We start from the raw sequence: 17023 nt of genomic DNA on the forward strand, positions 1-17023 counted from the left end.
TCAGAGGGTAGCTCTTAGGGTTGCCAGACCCCCCAGTCAGGGCAGGGTTCCCCTTGATTTCCAGGGCTCCAGCCTGCCACTGGCCAGCAGGGGAAGATCCACCCCTGAACAAGCATGTCCCTGTCATGATGACATCTCCTGGAAGTGACATCATCACATTGCTGCTGTTGGGGCAGGAGACACTCTAGTTTTGGGGCAAAACTCTATGGTTTTTTACTTCAAAAGCATGATGGCGGCAACGTGATGACGTCACTTCCAGGTGATGTCACTGTGCCCCATACGCTTCCTGGGAAGGGCCCAGGACTCCACTCGGCAGGAGGTAAGACCTGGCAGCCCAAGTAGCTGTGTTGGTCTGCAGTAGGATGGCTAGATTTGAGTCCAGTAGCGCCATAGAGACCAACGAGATTTTTTTTTGGGGGGGGGGGGATAAGTTTCCAAGAGTCAAAGCTCCTTTCATCAGCTCTGACAAATCTCTTTGGCCTCTACAGTGCTACTGGACTCGAATCTAATTCTTTTTAGCATCTCTAACACTTAGTGTTCTAAAGGGGAGCGGTGGCACAGTGGGTATATCCCACTGTCTTAACATCCGAACTGTGTCAGTTCGAGCCCCGCGCTGGTGTGAGCAGCCTGCCTGTCGACCCCAGCTCATCGTCCACCCGGCGATTAAAAAGCCTCGGCGAGTAGTTAAAATGGGAACCACTCCTTAGAGAGGGTGGGGCACACCGACTCCCTTCTGGGAAGGTGTTAGCTCTCGGTTGGAGACGTCCTGGTCTGGACCCGGAAGGCGGGAGAATCTACTCAGCTAAGAAAATCCCTGCAGTGGGATGCCAGGTGGTGGCAGTGAGGCAATGCAGCTGTTGGAACATGACTGAGTCGAGCCAGAAACGTTTCCACCGGGCAGTACGGCGTGTGCGACTTAAATGAATTATATGTTGTCTTCCCTATCCCCTATGAAAAACATGGTTAGTCCCCTGTCTAAAGAGTAACTGTAAATCACTTTGAGCCCACTTGTGGGGAAAGCGATTAATAAATCGAAAGCATTTTTGGTTAATTTATTATTATTATTAATAATAATAATAATAATAATAAATTAACCAAAAAAATTCAAAACACAAGTTGCGTGATGCGGAGGAGAGCGGCTCTGAATGCCTCCACGTTGTCCATAACAACTGCCCTTACCTTCTGTTCCTGCCTCCCGTCCTCTCGCCTCATGAGAAAGTCTTCCGCCAGGGCCACCGCCTGACTGCAGGTCTCCGGCCTACCTTCCCGGACCCAGTTCTCCATCTCCGGAGGCAGGACGGTCAAGAACTGCTCCAGGATCAGCAGCTCCAAGATCCGCTCCTTGCTGTGTCTCTCCGGCTTCAGCCACTGGTGGCACAGCTCCCACAGACGGTTGCAGACTTCTCGGGGCCCCTCAGCCTCTTGGTAGACAAACTGCCTGAAGTGTTGGCGCTGCATCTCGGTGCCGACGGCGTCCTCGCTCCCCACCTCCTCCTTCACTTTCCTTAATTCCCTGCCGCTTCTAGAATCCGGCCTGCTGTTGGCTTGCTGAGTGGTTCCATCAAAAGCCGACAGCGAGTGGATGAACGGTCCTTCAGCGGGCTGGTGGGCAGTGGACGTGGACCCCTCAAAACGGACCATGGGGGCCTTCATGTCCCCCCACGGTGTACTCCCCTGCAGCTCCCTGGCTCCCCATCCTACCTGGGGCGGCTGGACGCCCCCCAGGAAATCATGCCACTGGGCCTCCCACTGCTGAGTCGAAAGCCCGTCCTCCGGTTCCTGTTTAATATGCAGCGGGGTTCTCCATCGTGGGCCCGACCCGGCTGCCCCCGAGTGGGCAGTGTGAGGGTCTTCTCTCCTCTCCTCCAATCTCATCTCCGGCTTCAGTTCTTCGGGGTCTTCATCCTCCATTTTCATGGTGGTATTGACCCCTTGGTCTACCACGGCTGGGAACTGGAGGCCCAGGGCCGAGGCATCCCCCCGCTCGGTGGCCATTTCTTCCCGCAACGGATGGTTTTGGCTCGGTGGGACGTTTGCAGTCACCAAAGTCGAATTGGGCAGGCCGCCGGTTGTTGGTTTTTGAAATTGTAAGTTGTAGTCACATCACTATGTAACTTTTTTTTAAAGTGTAAATTGTTGTCACATCACTATGAAACAGGGCGTCCAAGGAAGTTCCCCTCAGCGAATGTTTTTCTCCCCCAGGCGGTGTCTCCGGAGGGACTCACGTCAGGCGGATATGGATGGCCTATTCAGTCAGTAAAGGCATTTTTTCCTGGGAGGAAGAAGAGATGAAAATAAAAAGTTTCAGAAAACATATAGAACTAAATCATGAGTGTCTGTAGTCATCTTTTTGGCTGCCCTCTTCATTATTCCCCCCCCCCCAGCTCTGCAATGTCTGTTTTGAAGTAGGGCAACCAGAGTTGTGCAGCAGAAAGCAGGCTGTTATAGAAAAAGAGGAGGAGGAGACTGGATTTATACCCCGCCCTTCACTACCCAAAGGTGTCTCAGAGTAGCTTACAAACTCCTTCCCCTTCCCCTCCCCACAACAGACACCCTGTGAGGTAGGTGGGGCTGAGAGAGCTCTGACAGAAACTGCTTTTTTTCAAGAACAGCTGTGCCAGAACTATGGCTTGCCCAAGGTCATCAAGCAGCTGCAAGTGGAGGAGTGGGGAATCAAACCCGGTTCTCCCAGATCAGAGTCCGCGCACTTAACTACTACACCAAAATAATCAGAGAAGCCGCCCTGAGCCTGCTTTGGAGGGGAGGGCGAGGTATAAATTGATTAAATAAATAAGATATCTGCAACCACTGGAATCTAGAGATCCTGAATGTGGGGAACTAGGAGCCAGAGTCACAGAATATCAGAAGATTTCCCCAAGTAGAACAGGGTTGCTATTAAAACACTTTACGATCACTGATGTCTGTAACTAGTTTATGACCTCTGGATCAAAAGACTGTTCCTGCACGTTTTACAACCCAACGCTGTGTGACTTGAAAAACATGACTTCAAACAGCCTCCTATGTAGGTCTGTAATTTTTTAAAAAATGGCTGTTTGCTCTGTTTCCTGGTCTCTGAATCAAACAGAGCATTTGGAGTCTCCGGCTCCGTGTCTACCTGGGCGTTTGCTCTTCCGTGACAAAGGAATCCAGGGTCGCGTCAGACGGCTTTAGGCTCTAAGTAGATAATCCCCCCCCCTCCCCGACATTTTAGGACCTTCTGTTCACTGGGTTGGGCTTTTATAACAGTTTTTATTCATTTGCATTCAAAGAAACAGATCTAGAGTTACGAACAATGGGTGATCAAGTTTTCATTTTGTTATTTCGTTAGCTGATGTCCTAGGTCAGAGAGTCCTGAACGTTTTTGAGCCTGCAGGCACTTTTGGAATTCTGACACCGTTCGGTGGGCGCAGCCACAAAATGCCTGCCACAAAATGGCTGAGTCAGTGGGCAGTGACTCATGAAAGCTCCTACATGGCTACAAATCTTGTTAGTCTGGAAGGTGCTTCTGGCCTCTTGCTCTTTTCTACAGCTACAGACAGACTAACATGGCCGCCCATCTCGAACTAACAAAATGGCTGCCGTAGGAGGCGGAGCCAGCCATAGAATGACAGCTCCAGCTTACCTTCAGTTACACAGTAACAATCCTCGTGTTGTGGTGGCAGTTGCTGCTGAAGCAACATTTTAAAAAATCTGCACAGCCAATCAAATCTCCAGTGGCCCATCAGAAGCCTTGTGGGGCAAAAACCCTATCTGGCTCCACCCACTTTCTCAAACACTTGGTGGGGACCAAGAAAGGTGTTGCCTAGTGCCCCCCCCCCCCCCGGCACCATGTTCTAGGTAGAGATGTCTATGTCAAGACAGACTGGAAACAGGTTATTATTCCTTAAAAAAAAAACAACAACAACAACCCAAACCACTCCACCCAGGGGGGAAAATACTCCTTCAGCGGCGTAGCTCTCCTTTGTTCATTTCAATAACTTCTGCTTCTGTCAAATAAACATCCATGGCGGTTTACAAAACCAAAAATGAACAAATAGTAAAACCACCACCAATGCTCCCTCTAAGCTGTGGAGTCTTGTGAACAAAAATTCTACTTTGTGAGCTCCTGGCATTAAAGTTGTGAGCGAGCGGTTTGGCTGCTGCATAAATTAGTCTGCTCCGGAGCCATCCTTCCCGAGCTAAGGCAAAAATGTGTGAGCCGGAGGCTAAAAAGCTGTGAGCTAGCTCACGCTAACTCAGCTAAGAGGGAACACTGACCACCACTGAGGTGGCCAAACTGAATTTGGGCTCGGCTCGTTCAGACTGCAAATGATGGCTTACTGGATTCAATGCCCCACAGTTGAAAAAGAAAAGAAAAAAAGAATACTTCCCCTGCATGAAGAAAACTAGTGTTTCAGGGAGAAGCACCTGGAGAATTCCCGCTATTGCAATTGCTCTCTAGATGATCAAGATCAGCTCCCCCGGAGAAAACCGCTGCTTTGGAGGGTGGACTCTGTGGCACTGTACCCTCCTGAGGCCCCTCCCCTCCCCAAACCCCGCCCTCTCCTGGAACCACCCCCCAAAATCTCCAGGTATTTCACATGAAGCTGTCTTATACCAAATCAGACCATTGGTCCATCAAGGCCCAGTATTGATTACTCCAACTGTGGCGACTGAGGTTTACAAGATTATGCATGGGAAAGAGCAGGTAGAGAAAGAGGTACTTTTCTCCCTTTCTCACAATACAAGAACTCGTGGGCACTCCATGAAATTGCTGAGCGGTCAGGTTAGAACGGATAAAAGGAAGTACTTCTTCACCCAAAGAGAGATTAACACTTGGAATTCACTGCCACAGGAAGTGGTGGCAGCTACAAGCATGGACGGCTTCCAAAGGGAATTAGATAAGCATATGGAGCAGAGGTCCATCAGCGGCTATTAGCCACAAGGTATAGATAGGGACTCTGGGGCAAGTGATGCTCTGTTTTCTTGGTGCTTGGGGGGGGGGGTCAACAGTGGGATGGCTTCTAATGTCCTGGCCCCACTGGTGGACCTCCTGATGGCACCTGGTATTTCTGGCCACTGTGTGATACAGAGTGTTGGACTAGATGGGCCTTTGGCCTGATCCAACATTGGCGTCTCTTACGTTCTTATGACTGGCAGTGGCTCTCCAGGGTCTCAGGGTAGAGAGAGGTCTTTCACGTCACCAACTGCCTGATCCTTTTGGATGTCAGGGAGGGACTGAAACCTTGAACCTTTGGCATTCAAGACCGATGCTCTACCACTTAGCCAAGGCCCCTTCCCTAAATGAACCTGCCTTTTACTGAGTTAGGCCCTTGGCTCTACTTCATCCTTTCAACTGGAGGTGATGGGAACTGAACCTGGGACCTTCTGCATGCTAAACAGATGCTTTGCCACTGAGCCACAGCCCTTCCTCTGGTAAGAAGCAGACGTGGATATTAGGATGCTGATGGGAAGGTAGCTTGTGATTTTGTGCTTCTACTCATGATGACATCGCACCATCTTTCAGTCAACCCTTATCCAGAAAAGTGAGGATTTTATCTTCTTTTGATAGCGGTCCTAATAATTTTAGATCAAGATGGGTATCCATGTTAGTCTGTCTGTGGCGGCAGAAAAGAGCAAGAGGCCAGGAGAACCTTAAAGACTAACAAAATTGGTGGCAGGGGAAGAGCTTTCATGAGTCACTGCTCACTTCTTCAGATACCCGCATACTTGAAGGACCATCTCCTCTATATGGTCCTTCAAATATGTGGATATCTGAAGAAGTGAGCAGTGACTCACAAAAGCTCCCCTGCCACACATAAGAACATAAGAGAAGCCAATGTTGGATCAGGCCAAAGGCCCATCCAGTCCAACACTCTGTGTCACACAGTGGCCAAAAATACCAGGTGCCACCAGGAGGCCCAGCAGCGGGTCCAGGACACTAGAAGCCCTCCCACTGTTGCCCCCCCCCCAAGCACCAAGAATACAGTGCATCACTTGCCCCAGACTGAGAGATCCTGATGGCTAATAGCCACTGATGGACCTCTGCTCCATATGTTTATCTAATTCCCTCTTGAAGCCGTCCATGCTTGTAGCCACCACCACCTCCTGTGGCAGTGAATTCCATGTGTGAATCACTCTCTGGGTGAAGAAGTACTTCCTTTTATCCATTCTAACCCGACCGCTCAGCAATTTCATGGAGTGCCCACGAGCTCATTTTGTTAGCCTTTAAGGTGCTACTGGACTCTCGCTCTTTTCTGCTGCTAATAATTTTCAGTGTTGCAGATGTAATCATTTGTGAATAAATATTTCGGGGAGGACTGTGTGGGGAACAGTTAGATTAACCTGAAGCAAAACACTGCCATCTTTTCCTATATATGCCGTTTGTGGAAGAATTAGGCTGGTGCACACAGGGTTGCCAACCCCCAGGTGGGGCCTGGGGGTCTCCCAAAATTACAACTCTCCAGACTACAGAGATCAGTTTCGCCTGGAGAAAATGGCAGTTTTGGAGGGTAGAACCTATGACATACCTGCTGAGTCCTTCTGCCCCCCCCGCCCAATGCTGCCCTCTACAGAATCCACCCCCCACCCACCCCCCGCCCCCAACGGTCCCGGCTGCCACCGCCAGCCTTGCAGCTCCACTGCCGAGCCCCATGAGGGGCCCGGCGGTAGACCTGCAAGGCCGGCGGGAGTGCAAGGAAGCCCCGCAAAGGCCCTCCCTGGCCCCAGGCAGGCAGGGGTGGGGAGAGGCAGGGAGGAAGCAACTTACCCTCCCTCTTCTCCTGCCTCCTCCTGGCTGAATGAGGGCCGGAAGCGGGGCGGCCGGAAGCAGGGGGCGGGGCTTTGTCATGTGCCCCGCCCCCCGTTCCTCACCCGGGGGAACTGCGATCCCCCCCCCGAAATGACCTCTGCTGCTGAATTCCCTTCTTCCCAAATTCTGCTCTCCCCAGGCTCCACGAGGAATTTCCCAATCTAGAGTTTGCAGCCCTAAGATCACAGCAGAGGATCTCAGGATTTGAGCCATGGTCCAGGGAGTTTTACTGGCTCAAACCTCATCTCTGCTACAAACTCACCCTAGGCAAGTCACTTTCTCAGCTCCAATTCTTGCAGATGCAATATTGATATAATATTGATTTTTTAAAAGAAGATAAATGTTTATGAGCCAGATATAAAATTACCATATACCGGAGAGAAAACACAAAAGGACAGATCCAGTCTCGAAAGTGCACTGTGCCAACGCGCATTACGCCATTCTGTCAACAAACCGCTCTACGGGAATTCTTTTGTCTCTCAGGAGTCTATATAAAGAGTCCGCTTTTGTCAAATAGAGCAATTGCTCAGATGCAGTTGAACTGAAGCGAAACAACATGGGAGTGAGCCTGTTTTCAAAGGGCGGCAATACTCCTTTGTGCAACCATTCAGGATCTTAGAATCAATCCAGTAGCTATTCTACATCATTCGGAGAGCCTAACAAAACTGCCTGGATCTAAAAGGATGAGATCTCCTGCCATTTTTCAAAATGAAACCCAGAATTTGCTACTTGAAGGCTGCCATTGAGGGGGAGCTCACCAGCTCAGTAGGATCTTTTTGCTTTAAGTTGGTAGAAAAGAGCAAGAGTCCAGGAGCACCTTCAAGACTAACAGCATTTGTGGTGGGTATGAGCTTTCGTGATTCACTGCTCACTTCTTCAGATATGAAGAAGTGAGCAGTGACTCAAGAAAGCTCCCCCCCCCCCCCCACCATTGATTTTGTTAGCCTTGAAGGTGCTCCTGGATTCTTGCTCTTTTCTACTGCGACAGACAGATTAACAGGGCTACCCATCTTGATCTACTAGCTAAATCGCTACTCACAATAAGTATACTTTTATATATTTATTTTTCTTCATTTAGACCCCGCCTTTCTCCCCAGTGGGGAACCAAAGCCGCTTACCTCACTCTCCTCTCCTCCATTTTATCCTCTCAACAACCCTGTGGAGTAGGCTAGGCTGAGAGTGGGTGACTGGGCCCAGCGAGCTTCCATGTCAGAGTGGGGGTTCAGACCTGGGCCTCCCCAATCCTAGCTTGACACTCTAACCACTACTACGAGGGCTCTTTTTTAAAAAAGAGGGAGAGAGACAATGTAAAATTACCAGGATGCCTGCCTGACATTACAGCTTGAAGACTCACAGAGAGGTAAACCGTTTATTGCAGGCAATACAACTGCTGCCTTGAACACACAGGGAGAACTACACTCAACAAGGTCAGCAGGGTCTCTTGTGGACAGCGGCTCTCCGAGACCTCAGTTTTCACAAGGCTACCCGAGTTTTTTAACTGGAGATGTATGCAACCCAGGGGCTCTTACACTGAAGCCTTTGCCGGTGATTCTTGATCTGCTGTTTGCACCAAGGCCCCAGACGGAGGGAGTCGGCTCGGAACACTTACACACTGAATATTTAAAGAAGAAACTGCATCTCTGCAGACTCTTTTTACGTTCTGCTAGGATTCAGCCCTATTTTTCACGCCGCTTTCTCGCAGACTACCTGGCTCCTGCTGATGGTAAAGACTTGTGCAAGATTAACAGTCTAAGATCTAGAAAACAATGTCCTGTCCCTTTAACAGAGGTTTAATGGGATATCGTTTACCAGGTGATGTTATTAATCTCTGTGCCAGGAAAAGCTTCAGCTATCCCTTTCCACACATTAAGCTTCTATTAAAGGGGCATTTCTCTCTCTCCGGGTTGTTGGCAACCCTCAGGTCCCCATCCGTGTCTTGTTATCCTTTTGACTTATAATATGTCATAGACCAGAGCACTTATGTTTTAACTTTTAAATACCCGATTTGTGTGCACGCACCTACACTTGTGTGTACATATGGTAACTGAGGGTTCACTTCATGCATCGGATGAAGTGGGTTCTAGCCCATGAAAGCTTAAAAAACAAGGAATCGGTTAGCTTCTAGGGTACCCAGAGAGCTCTTTTACACTGTGCTGTGACTGACTCCACAGCTAGGACTGCCAGAGGTGGGTTTGGAAACTCCTGGAGACCTGGGGGTAGAGACGAGGGAGGGTATATTCTCCAGGGGAACCGATCTCCATGGCTGTAATCCCAGGAGGTCTCCAGGCTCTATCGAGAGCCGCTGCTAATCTGCTGGAATCTGCAAAGCCCAGATAACCTTTGGTCTGATCCGTCAAGATTTTGAGCAGACCCGCAGGGATAGCTTCAATTTCAATTAATTCCTCGGTCTGCACTCTTAGGGTCACCAGAAACCAGAAAGGACTTGACGGCACTTAACGACACTTAATATAGGGCGCTCTTTGCTTTTTGCCCGAAATGTAGAAATGCAGACAAGACCAAAATGATTTTTTAAAAATATAGCAAGACAGAGAGGATTAAAATGTGGAATTCTTTGCCAGAGGATGTAGCGGTAGCCACAGGAATAAACAGCTTTAAAAGAGGATTAAATAGATTCACGGAGGATGCCTGTCACTGGCTACTAGCTACGATGACTGAGGGAAACCTCCCCATTCAGAGGCACAAAGTCTCTGAATCCCAGAGCCAGGAGGCAACCTCAGGGAAAGGCCTCGGCCTCCATGCCCTGTTGTTGGCCATCTAGAGGAAGTGGCTGGCCACTGTGTGAGTCAGGATGCTGGACCACTGGTCTGATCCAGCAGGGCTCTTTTTATATTCTTTGTTCCCTCTAAGCTGAGTTAGTGTGAGCTAGCTCACAGGTTTTAGCCTCCAGCTCACACATTTTTGCCTTAGCTCAGGAAGGATGGCTCCAGAGCAAGCTAATTTACGCAGCAGCCAAATTGCTCGCTCACAACTTTAATGTCAGTAGCTCACAAAGTAGAGTTTTTGCTCACAAGACCCCACAGTTTAGAGGGAGCATTGTGACCCATCCCAAACCCCAAAGCTTTTCAAGAAAAATAAATAAATATATATTGCTCTTCATTTGAATTCTGTTTTTAATGCGTTTCAATGCTCTGTTTTTCTTGGGAGGGGGGGGAGGATTTTATCCTAGTGGCTTCAAAAAAACATGATTTTCATCACGCCTGTCTCAAAAGGTACCTTTGCAAGCCTTCTTCCCGACACCCCTCCCACCTTCTGACTAGGATTAAAAGGACTCCGCGATCTCCATTTCTACGTTTTCTGACGAAGGGAGCTTTGGCTCTCGGGAAGCCCAAAACTCTTTTGGGTCTCGGCGGCGCTCGGGGACTCGAATCGAGCGGTCCAAATGGTAAAGCCGCCTCGGGTGCCCCCCCCCCCCCCCCGAGCCAAAAAGGCGGGATGCAATCGCTGCAAATCAATAAAATAATTAATGGAGAGGCCGCCCGAGCGGTGCTTTGTTCTGGTTATTTTTGTTTTCTTGGTCAAGATCTCGGTCATCTGCATTGCCAGTTCCTCTGCTGGACTGGCTGTCAGGTCCCCCTTTCCTCCAACTCTGCCCGCTCCCACCCTGGAGTCTTGCAGCCCGAAATAACAAAGCCCAGCCGAGGGATTAAACCAATCGCCCCGGAGCCTTCCACTCACCGCGCCTCCGGGAAGCCGCAGCCCGAGCCGATGCTGGAGATCCAGGATGCCCCCCCTCCGGAGCACAAATCCCTCAATGGGCACTGAAGTGGTCTTAAAGCCGGAGGGGGGGGGAGAGACCGAGAGAGCGGGTCCTCCCAGGCTTCTGGGGCGAGGAGCAGGAAGGGGCCTCGGACTGTTTACTGCCTTCCTCTCTCATCAATTCTAGCTCGCCTCTCCGGCAGGGACTTGCGGCTCTATGGTTTTAACTCCTCCAAGGCGGGCGGGCGCTGCCAGGCAAATGCGGGGGTGCCTCCCGGAGGACTTCGGCGGCTGTCCGACGCGTGCGCAGAAAGGGCGTTTAACAAAAATTTAAACCCCACTTTCTCGATTTTTTGGGGGTGTGTGTGGTTAGGGTGGAGGAAGAGTATTCCCAGTAGTCCTGTATGGCTGCGAGAGTTGGACTATAAGGAAGGCCGAGCGCCGAAGAATCGATTCTTTTGAACTATGGTGCTGGAGAAGACTCTTGAGAGTCCCTTGGACTGCAAGAAGATCCAATCAGTCAATCCTAAAAGAAATCAACCCTGACTGTTCCCTGGAAGGCCAGATAATGAAACTGAAGCTCAAATACTTTGGCCACCAAATGAGAAGGGAGCACTCCCTGGAGAAGACCCTGATGCTGGGAAAGATTGAAGGTCAAAGAAGACAGGGACGGCAAAGGATGAGATGGTTAGACAGTGTCATCGATGCAATGAACACGAAATTGAGCCAACTTCAGAGGACGGCGGAAGACAGGAGGGCCTGGCGGGAGATGATCCATGGGGTCGCAAAGAGTCGGACTCGACTGTGCGACTGAACAACAAAAGGGTGGAGGAGAGAAACGGCTGAGAATGACCATCCGCCAAGGATATGTCAGGGCTTCTTGTGCTTTTCATAGTTTGGATTAAAATAATGTTTTATAAGGCTGCCCCCCCCCCAAGCCGGCCGGCCTACGGTTGCCACAGGTCCCCCCGGTTTGCTACATCCAGGTTGGGAAATTTCTGGAGATTTGGGGGTTGGAGTCTGGAGAGGCCCGGACCTCAGTGGGGCCCAATGCCACAGAGAGTCCACCCTCCAAAGCATCCATTTTCTGCAGGGGAACTGATCTCTGTAGTCTGGCGATGAGCGGTAATTCCGGGGATCCCCAGGTCCCACCTGGAGGCTGGCATCCCTCCTTGGCAAGGGACCAAAAACAACGACCTGGTATGCCCTTGTATTTTATTTATTTACATTTTTTGTCACCTTTCTCATGCAGGGGTGTGTTTTTCTGCCCTTTTTTTGACTGGGAAGTGGAGCCATGAAGGAGCCAGAAAAGATTCTTCAGGGTAGGGATATGTCTGTGGTGACCAAGATCAAGTGAATTCATGCTATGATACTCCCTATTATTATGCATGGGTGTGAAAGCTGAACAGTGAAGAAAGTTCAGAGGAAGAAAGTTTGTTCGTTTGAAGTGTGGTGTTGAAGAACGTCACAGATATTGTGGACCACCAAAAGGACGGATAAGTGGTTTCTAGATCAAGTCAAGCCAGAACTCTCTCTAGAAGCTAAAATAACTAAACCAGGGGTGGCCAAATTGCAGCTCAGGAGCCGCATGTGGCTCATTCACACAGTCGAATTTAACGTTAATAAAAAGCAAATTTGCATATTTTTCAGTAAAAACGTGTGTGTGATATTTGTTCATGTCTTGCGCCTCTCAAACACCTGACGTTTATTCTATGTGGCTGTTAGGCGGAGCAAGTTTGGCCGCCCCTGATTTACACCCACTGACCTCATGTCTAGCCCACCTTTCTCACTGAGACTCAAGGCGGATTACACAGCATGGTACAAACATTTCAATTCGACCGCAAAGACCTCCACTTTAATTGTGATTTAATAACTTTCTGTAATTCAGGGTTACAGAAGTGGAAAGCAATGCAAACAAACAGATCTCTCTGAGGCACGGCAGGCCATAATGCAGAAAGGGGGTTACAAAGGTGGGAAACGCACAAGTGTCTGGTGAGGTATCTTGTCGGAAGCCTTTTGGAAGTCCAAGTATAGGGTAACAACTGGCTCGCTTTTATCTACATGTTTGGTTCACTTTCTCAAAGAGGAGAAGGAGATTGGATTTATACCCCACCCTTCCCTACCCCAAGGTGTCTCAAAGCGGCTTACAAACTCCTTTCCCTTCCCCCTCCCCACAACAGACATCCTGTGAGGTGGGTGGGGCTGAGAGAACTCTGACACAAACTGCTCTTTTTTTCCAAGGACAGCTCTTGTCAGAACTATGGCTTGCCCAAGGTCATCCATCAGCTGCAAGTGGAGGAGTGGGGAATCAAACCCGGTTCTCCCAGATTAGAGTCCGCACACTTAATCACTACACCAAACTGGCTCCCAAAGGTTGGTGAGGCAGGACTTCACCTTGCAGAAGCCATGCTGATTTCCCCTCAGCGGGTTTAGGGTTGCCAGGTCACCTTCAGCCACTGGTGAGCTAGAGGGGGTAGGGTTGCCAGAACCAGGCTGGGGAACTCCTGGAGATCTGGGGGCAGAGCCTGGGGAGGACAGTAGGGTCCAATGCCACAGAGTCCACCTTCTAAAGCATCCATTATCTCCAGGGCAACTGATCTGTGTAGTTTGGCGACGAGCTGTAATTCTAATCTAGGGGATCCCCAGGTCCCACCAGGAAGCTGGCATCCCTACGTTGTTTCTCTATGTCAGAGATGGCAAACCTTTTAGAGACCGAGTGCCCAAACTGCGACCCAAAACCCACTTATCGATCGCAAAGTGCCAACACGGCAATTTAACCTGAATACTAAGGTTTTACTATAGAAAAAACAACTCCTACATTATTAACTTAAGATGACCCAAACTTAGTAAGGAAAGCAATCCCAAATGCTTTCATTTATTTAAAATTATTTGGCAGAGAATTTGACACTTTAATGATGGTCTGGGCCTGGCTGGGGCGATGGCACGCGTGCCCACAGAGAGGGCTCTGAGTGCCACCTCTGGCATCCGTGCCATCGGTTCACCACCACTGCTCTATGTGCTTCACAATTCTATCTTCACTAACAGTTTCTATTAATTTACCTGGAACAGATGTTTGGCTAACAGGCCTGTCATTTCCTCTGTCAGCCTAGCCTACCTCACAGGGCTCCTGAGGGTAAAACGAAGGGGAGGAGAACCATACCCATACACAAGCACCCCTCCCTTCCCCAGAAGAAAGGTAGGACAAAAAGGTGCTAGAAAGAGATTTCTCCTTTTTCTGATGAAACCAGAAATTTACACATACAACACTGCTATGTCTCACACTTTGCTTGTTGAATGCTTCCTAAGAATCACAAGGCTAAATTTGCCTCCAGCCAGGAAAACAATTTTGTGGTATTTCAGAGGCGGGCTTGAAGGCTGACTTGATTTATTTACAGCTCAATTTGAGTCCAGGGCACCTTAGAGACCAGCAAGGTCCTCAGGGTATGAACTTTCAAGACTCAAAGCTCCCTTCATCAGATACAATTCAGATGGTCTTGTATCTCACAAAGGGATCTTGGACTCCCAAATGCCCATACCTCAAATACCCTGTTGGTCTCTATGGTGCTACAAGACTAGAATCTAGCTGTTCTACCACAGACCAACATGGCCACCCTCTGAAATTATTTATTTACTTCATTTATACCCCACTTTCTCCCCAAGGAGGACCTACAGTGCCTTACAACATTAACCCCTCCTCCGTTTTAACCTCACAACAACCCAGTGAGGTGGATCAAGATGGGGTAGCCGTGTTAGTCTGTCTGTAGAAGTAGAAAAGAACAAGAGTCCAGGCGCACCTTAAAGACTAATGACATTTGGTGGCAGGGGAGGAGCTTTCGTGAGTCACTGCTCACTTCTTCAGATACAGCTAGAATGTGAGTCCATCCCCCCTTATATCTTGGAGAGTGATTTCAGGTGCTGAATGACAATAGCAGGTGAATAACAATAGGAGGCGTGATTGGATTAGGTGTGATATGCTGAAGGGTAGCAGGTGTAGAGAAATCAGCATTGGTAATGAGACAGGAAACCTAGGTCTCGATTCAGTCCAGGGCATTCGGCATCTGGAATCACTCCACTTTCCAATATATAGGACAGATGGACTCACATTCTAGCTGTATCTACATCAAGATGAGTTAGGTGATTGGATTAGGTGTGATATGCTGAAGGGTAGCAGGTGTAGAGAAATCAGCATTGGCTGGGACCGGTGCAGTGGGGCGTGCTCCTCGCGGTGCAGGGCCTCCATCTCCAGCAGCAGCACCCGGCTTTGTGGCCATTCCTCGCAGGCCAGTCCGAGAGGCACCATTGCCGCTGAGGAAGCTGCTGTGGGCAGCTGGCGATGCTCGGGGATGGGGACGCAGGGCTGGCTGGCTGGGGACGCAGCTGCTTCGGCGGCAGAGCAGGGGAGAGCAGTGGCTCCCCAAACCGGCAGCACTCGCCTTGCGCTCCCCTTTCGAACCCCCCACACCACGTGGCTGGGAGCAGCAATGGTGTGAGGGCTTTTGGCGGGGAGGCACAGTTCTGCGCCCCATCCAGGGCACGGCGCTCTAGGCGAATGCCTAGTTCGCCTAGTGGGTGAGCCGGCCCTGAGGAGAACCATGCCCATACACAAGCACCCCTCCCTTCCCTAGAGGAAAGGTAGGACAAAAAGGTGCTAGAAAGAGATTTCTCCTTTTTCTGATGAAACCAGAAATTTACACATACAACACTGCTATGTCTCACACTTTGCTTGTTGAATGCTTCCTAAGAATCACAAGGCTAAATTTGCCTCCAGCCAGGAAAACAATTTTGTGGTATTTCAGAGGCGGGCTTGAAGGCTGACTTGATTTATTTACAGCTCAATTTGAGTCCAGGGCACCTTAGAGACCAGCAAGGTCCTCAGGGTATGAATTTTCAAGACTCAAAGCTCCCTTCATCAGATACAAGTCAGACAGTCTTGTATCTCACAAAGGGATCTTTGACTCTCAAATGCTCATACCTCAAATACCCTGTTGGTCTCTATGGTGCTACAAGACTAGAATCTAGCTGTTCTACCACAGACCAAGTGGGGATTTGTATGTGCGGCTCCTGAATCCTCGTCTGAGACTCTTAGTCACTACACCACATTTGTATCATGCTACCTCGTCATGCAAGGGGATCAGGTGAATGCTTCAATAAGAATCTTCCGTACATGCTCAAGGAATGCAGAGTCTGGTTTTGCAAAACCACTAAAAGGTTGCCAGGTTAGGGGCAACAGCAGATGAGAAATTAACTCTCACACAATCCAGTTCTATACTGTTCAAATGAAGGGTTAGACTAGGGGTCCCCAACCTTTTTCGAGCCTGTGGGTATCTTTGGAATCCTGTCACAGCGTGGTGGGCACAGCCCCAAAATGGCTGCTGTAAAATTGCTGCTGCAGGAGGCAGAGCCACCCACAACATCAGGGCTGCTGCAGTTTATTGTCCACCACACAGTGAAGATCCTTGTGCTGTGGTGGTGGTAGCTGCTGCCCAAGCCATGTTTCTAAAAATCTGCACCTAACCACTACCACACCAAACTGGCTCTCCAGTTGGGCACCACTTTGGGAGACTCCTGTGCTAGACTGATTGGGTACAGCTCACAAAGATGCTGGCAGTCAAGGGAGCTGTCTGGGTGCCCCTACTTGATCCCTCAGTGAAAGAGAGGCTTGACCTGGAGGTACTTAGGTGACTCCCAAGGCAACAGATGGGGAAAAGGTGCCAGGAAAGGAGGAGGAGGAGGAGATTGGATTTAGGCCCCACCCTTCACTACCCAAAGGAGTCTCAGAGCAGCTTACAATCTCCTTTCCCTCCCCCTCCCCACAACAGAGACCCTGTGAGGTAGGTGGGGCTGAGAGAGCTCTCTCGAGAACTGCCCTTGAGGGAACAGCTCTGAAAGAACTTGTGACTGACCCAAGGTCACACCAGCAGCTGCATGTGGAGGAGTGGGGAAATCAAACCCGGTTCTCCCAGGGTCCACGCTCCTAACCACTACCACACCAAACTGGCTCTCCAGTTGGGCACCACCTTGGGAGACTCCTGTGCTAGACTGATTGAGTACAGCTCACAAAGATGCTCTGTCAAGGGAGCTGTCTGGGTGCTCCTACTTGATCCCTCAGTGAAAAAGAGGCTTGACCTGGAGGTACTTTGGTGACTCCCAAGGCAACAGATGGGGAAAAAAAACCCACAAAAGCCTGGCCAATCTAACACTTCTGTGCTGAAGAAAGGTCGTCAATCCCCTGGAACTTTCTGCCAACAGCTGTAGTGTTAGAAGGCACCTGGCTTTTGGCCCCTGTGTGACACACACAGTGTTGGACTGGATGGGCCATTGGCCTGATCCAACATGGCTTCTCTTATGTCCTTAAGGAAGCAGTAGGAATGCAGAGACCTGAGTCCAAGCCCCTACCCAGTTGTGAAGCTCAGCGGGTGACCTTAGGCCAGTCACTCTCTCTCAACCCTGACCTACCTCACAAGGTTGTTGTGAAGAGACTCAGGTATGCTCTCTGAATTCCTTGGAGGAAGATGA

General features: G+C 49.8%; 2 protein-coding genes across 2 annotated transcripts in view; one reads left to right on the plus strand and one right to left on the minus strand.

Annotated features, from left to right (window-relative positions):
* Positions 1–17023, plus strand: part of LOC107106595 — a 450486-nt gene that overhangs the window by 395894 nt on the left and 37569 nt on the right.
* LOC107106580 overlaps positions 1–17023 on the minus strand; it is a 45570-nt gene that overhangs the window by 23826 nt on the left and 4721 nt on the right. The window contains exon 3 of the mRNA XM_015406760.1: positions 1180–2086. Coding sequence (XP_015262246.1) covers positions 1180–2086 — 907 coding nt within the window. The remainder of the gene's footprint in view (positions 1–1179; positions 2087–17023) is intronic.

This window comes from Gekko japonicus, unplaced genomic scaffold (genome assembly GCF_001447785.1).
Source record: "Gekko japonicus isolate JY-2015 unplaced genomic scaffold, Gekko_japonicus_V1.1 scaffold542, whole genome shotgun sequence".
NCBI lineage: Eukaryota > Metazoa > Chordata > Lepidosauria > Squamata > Gekkonidae > Gekko > Gekko japonicus.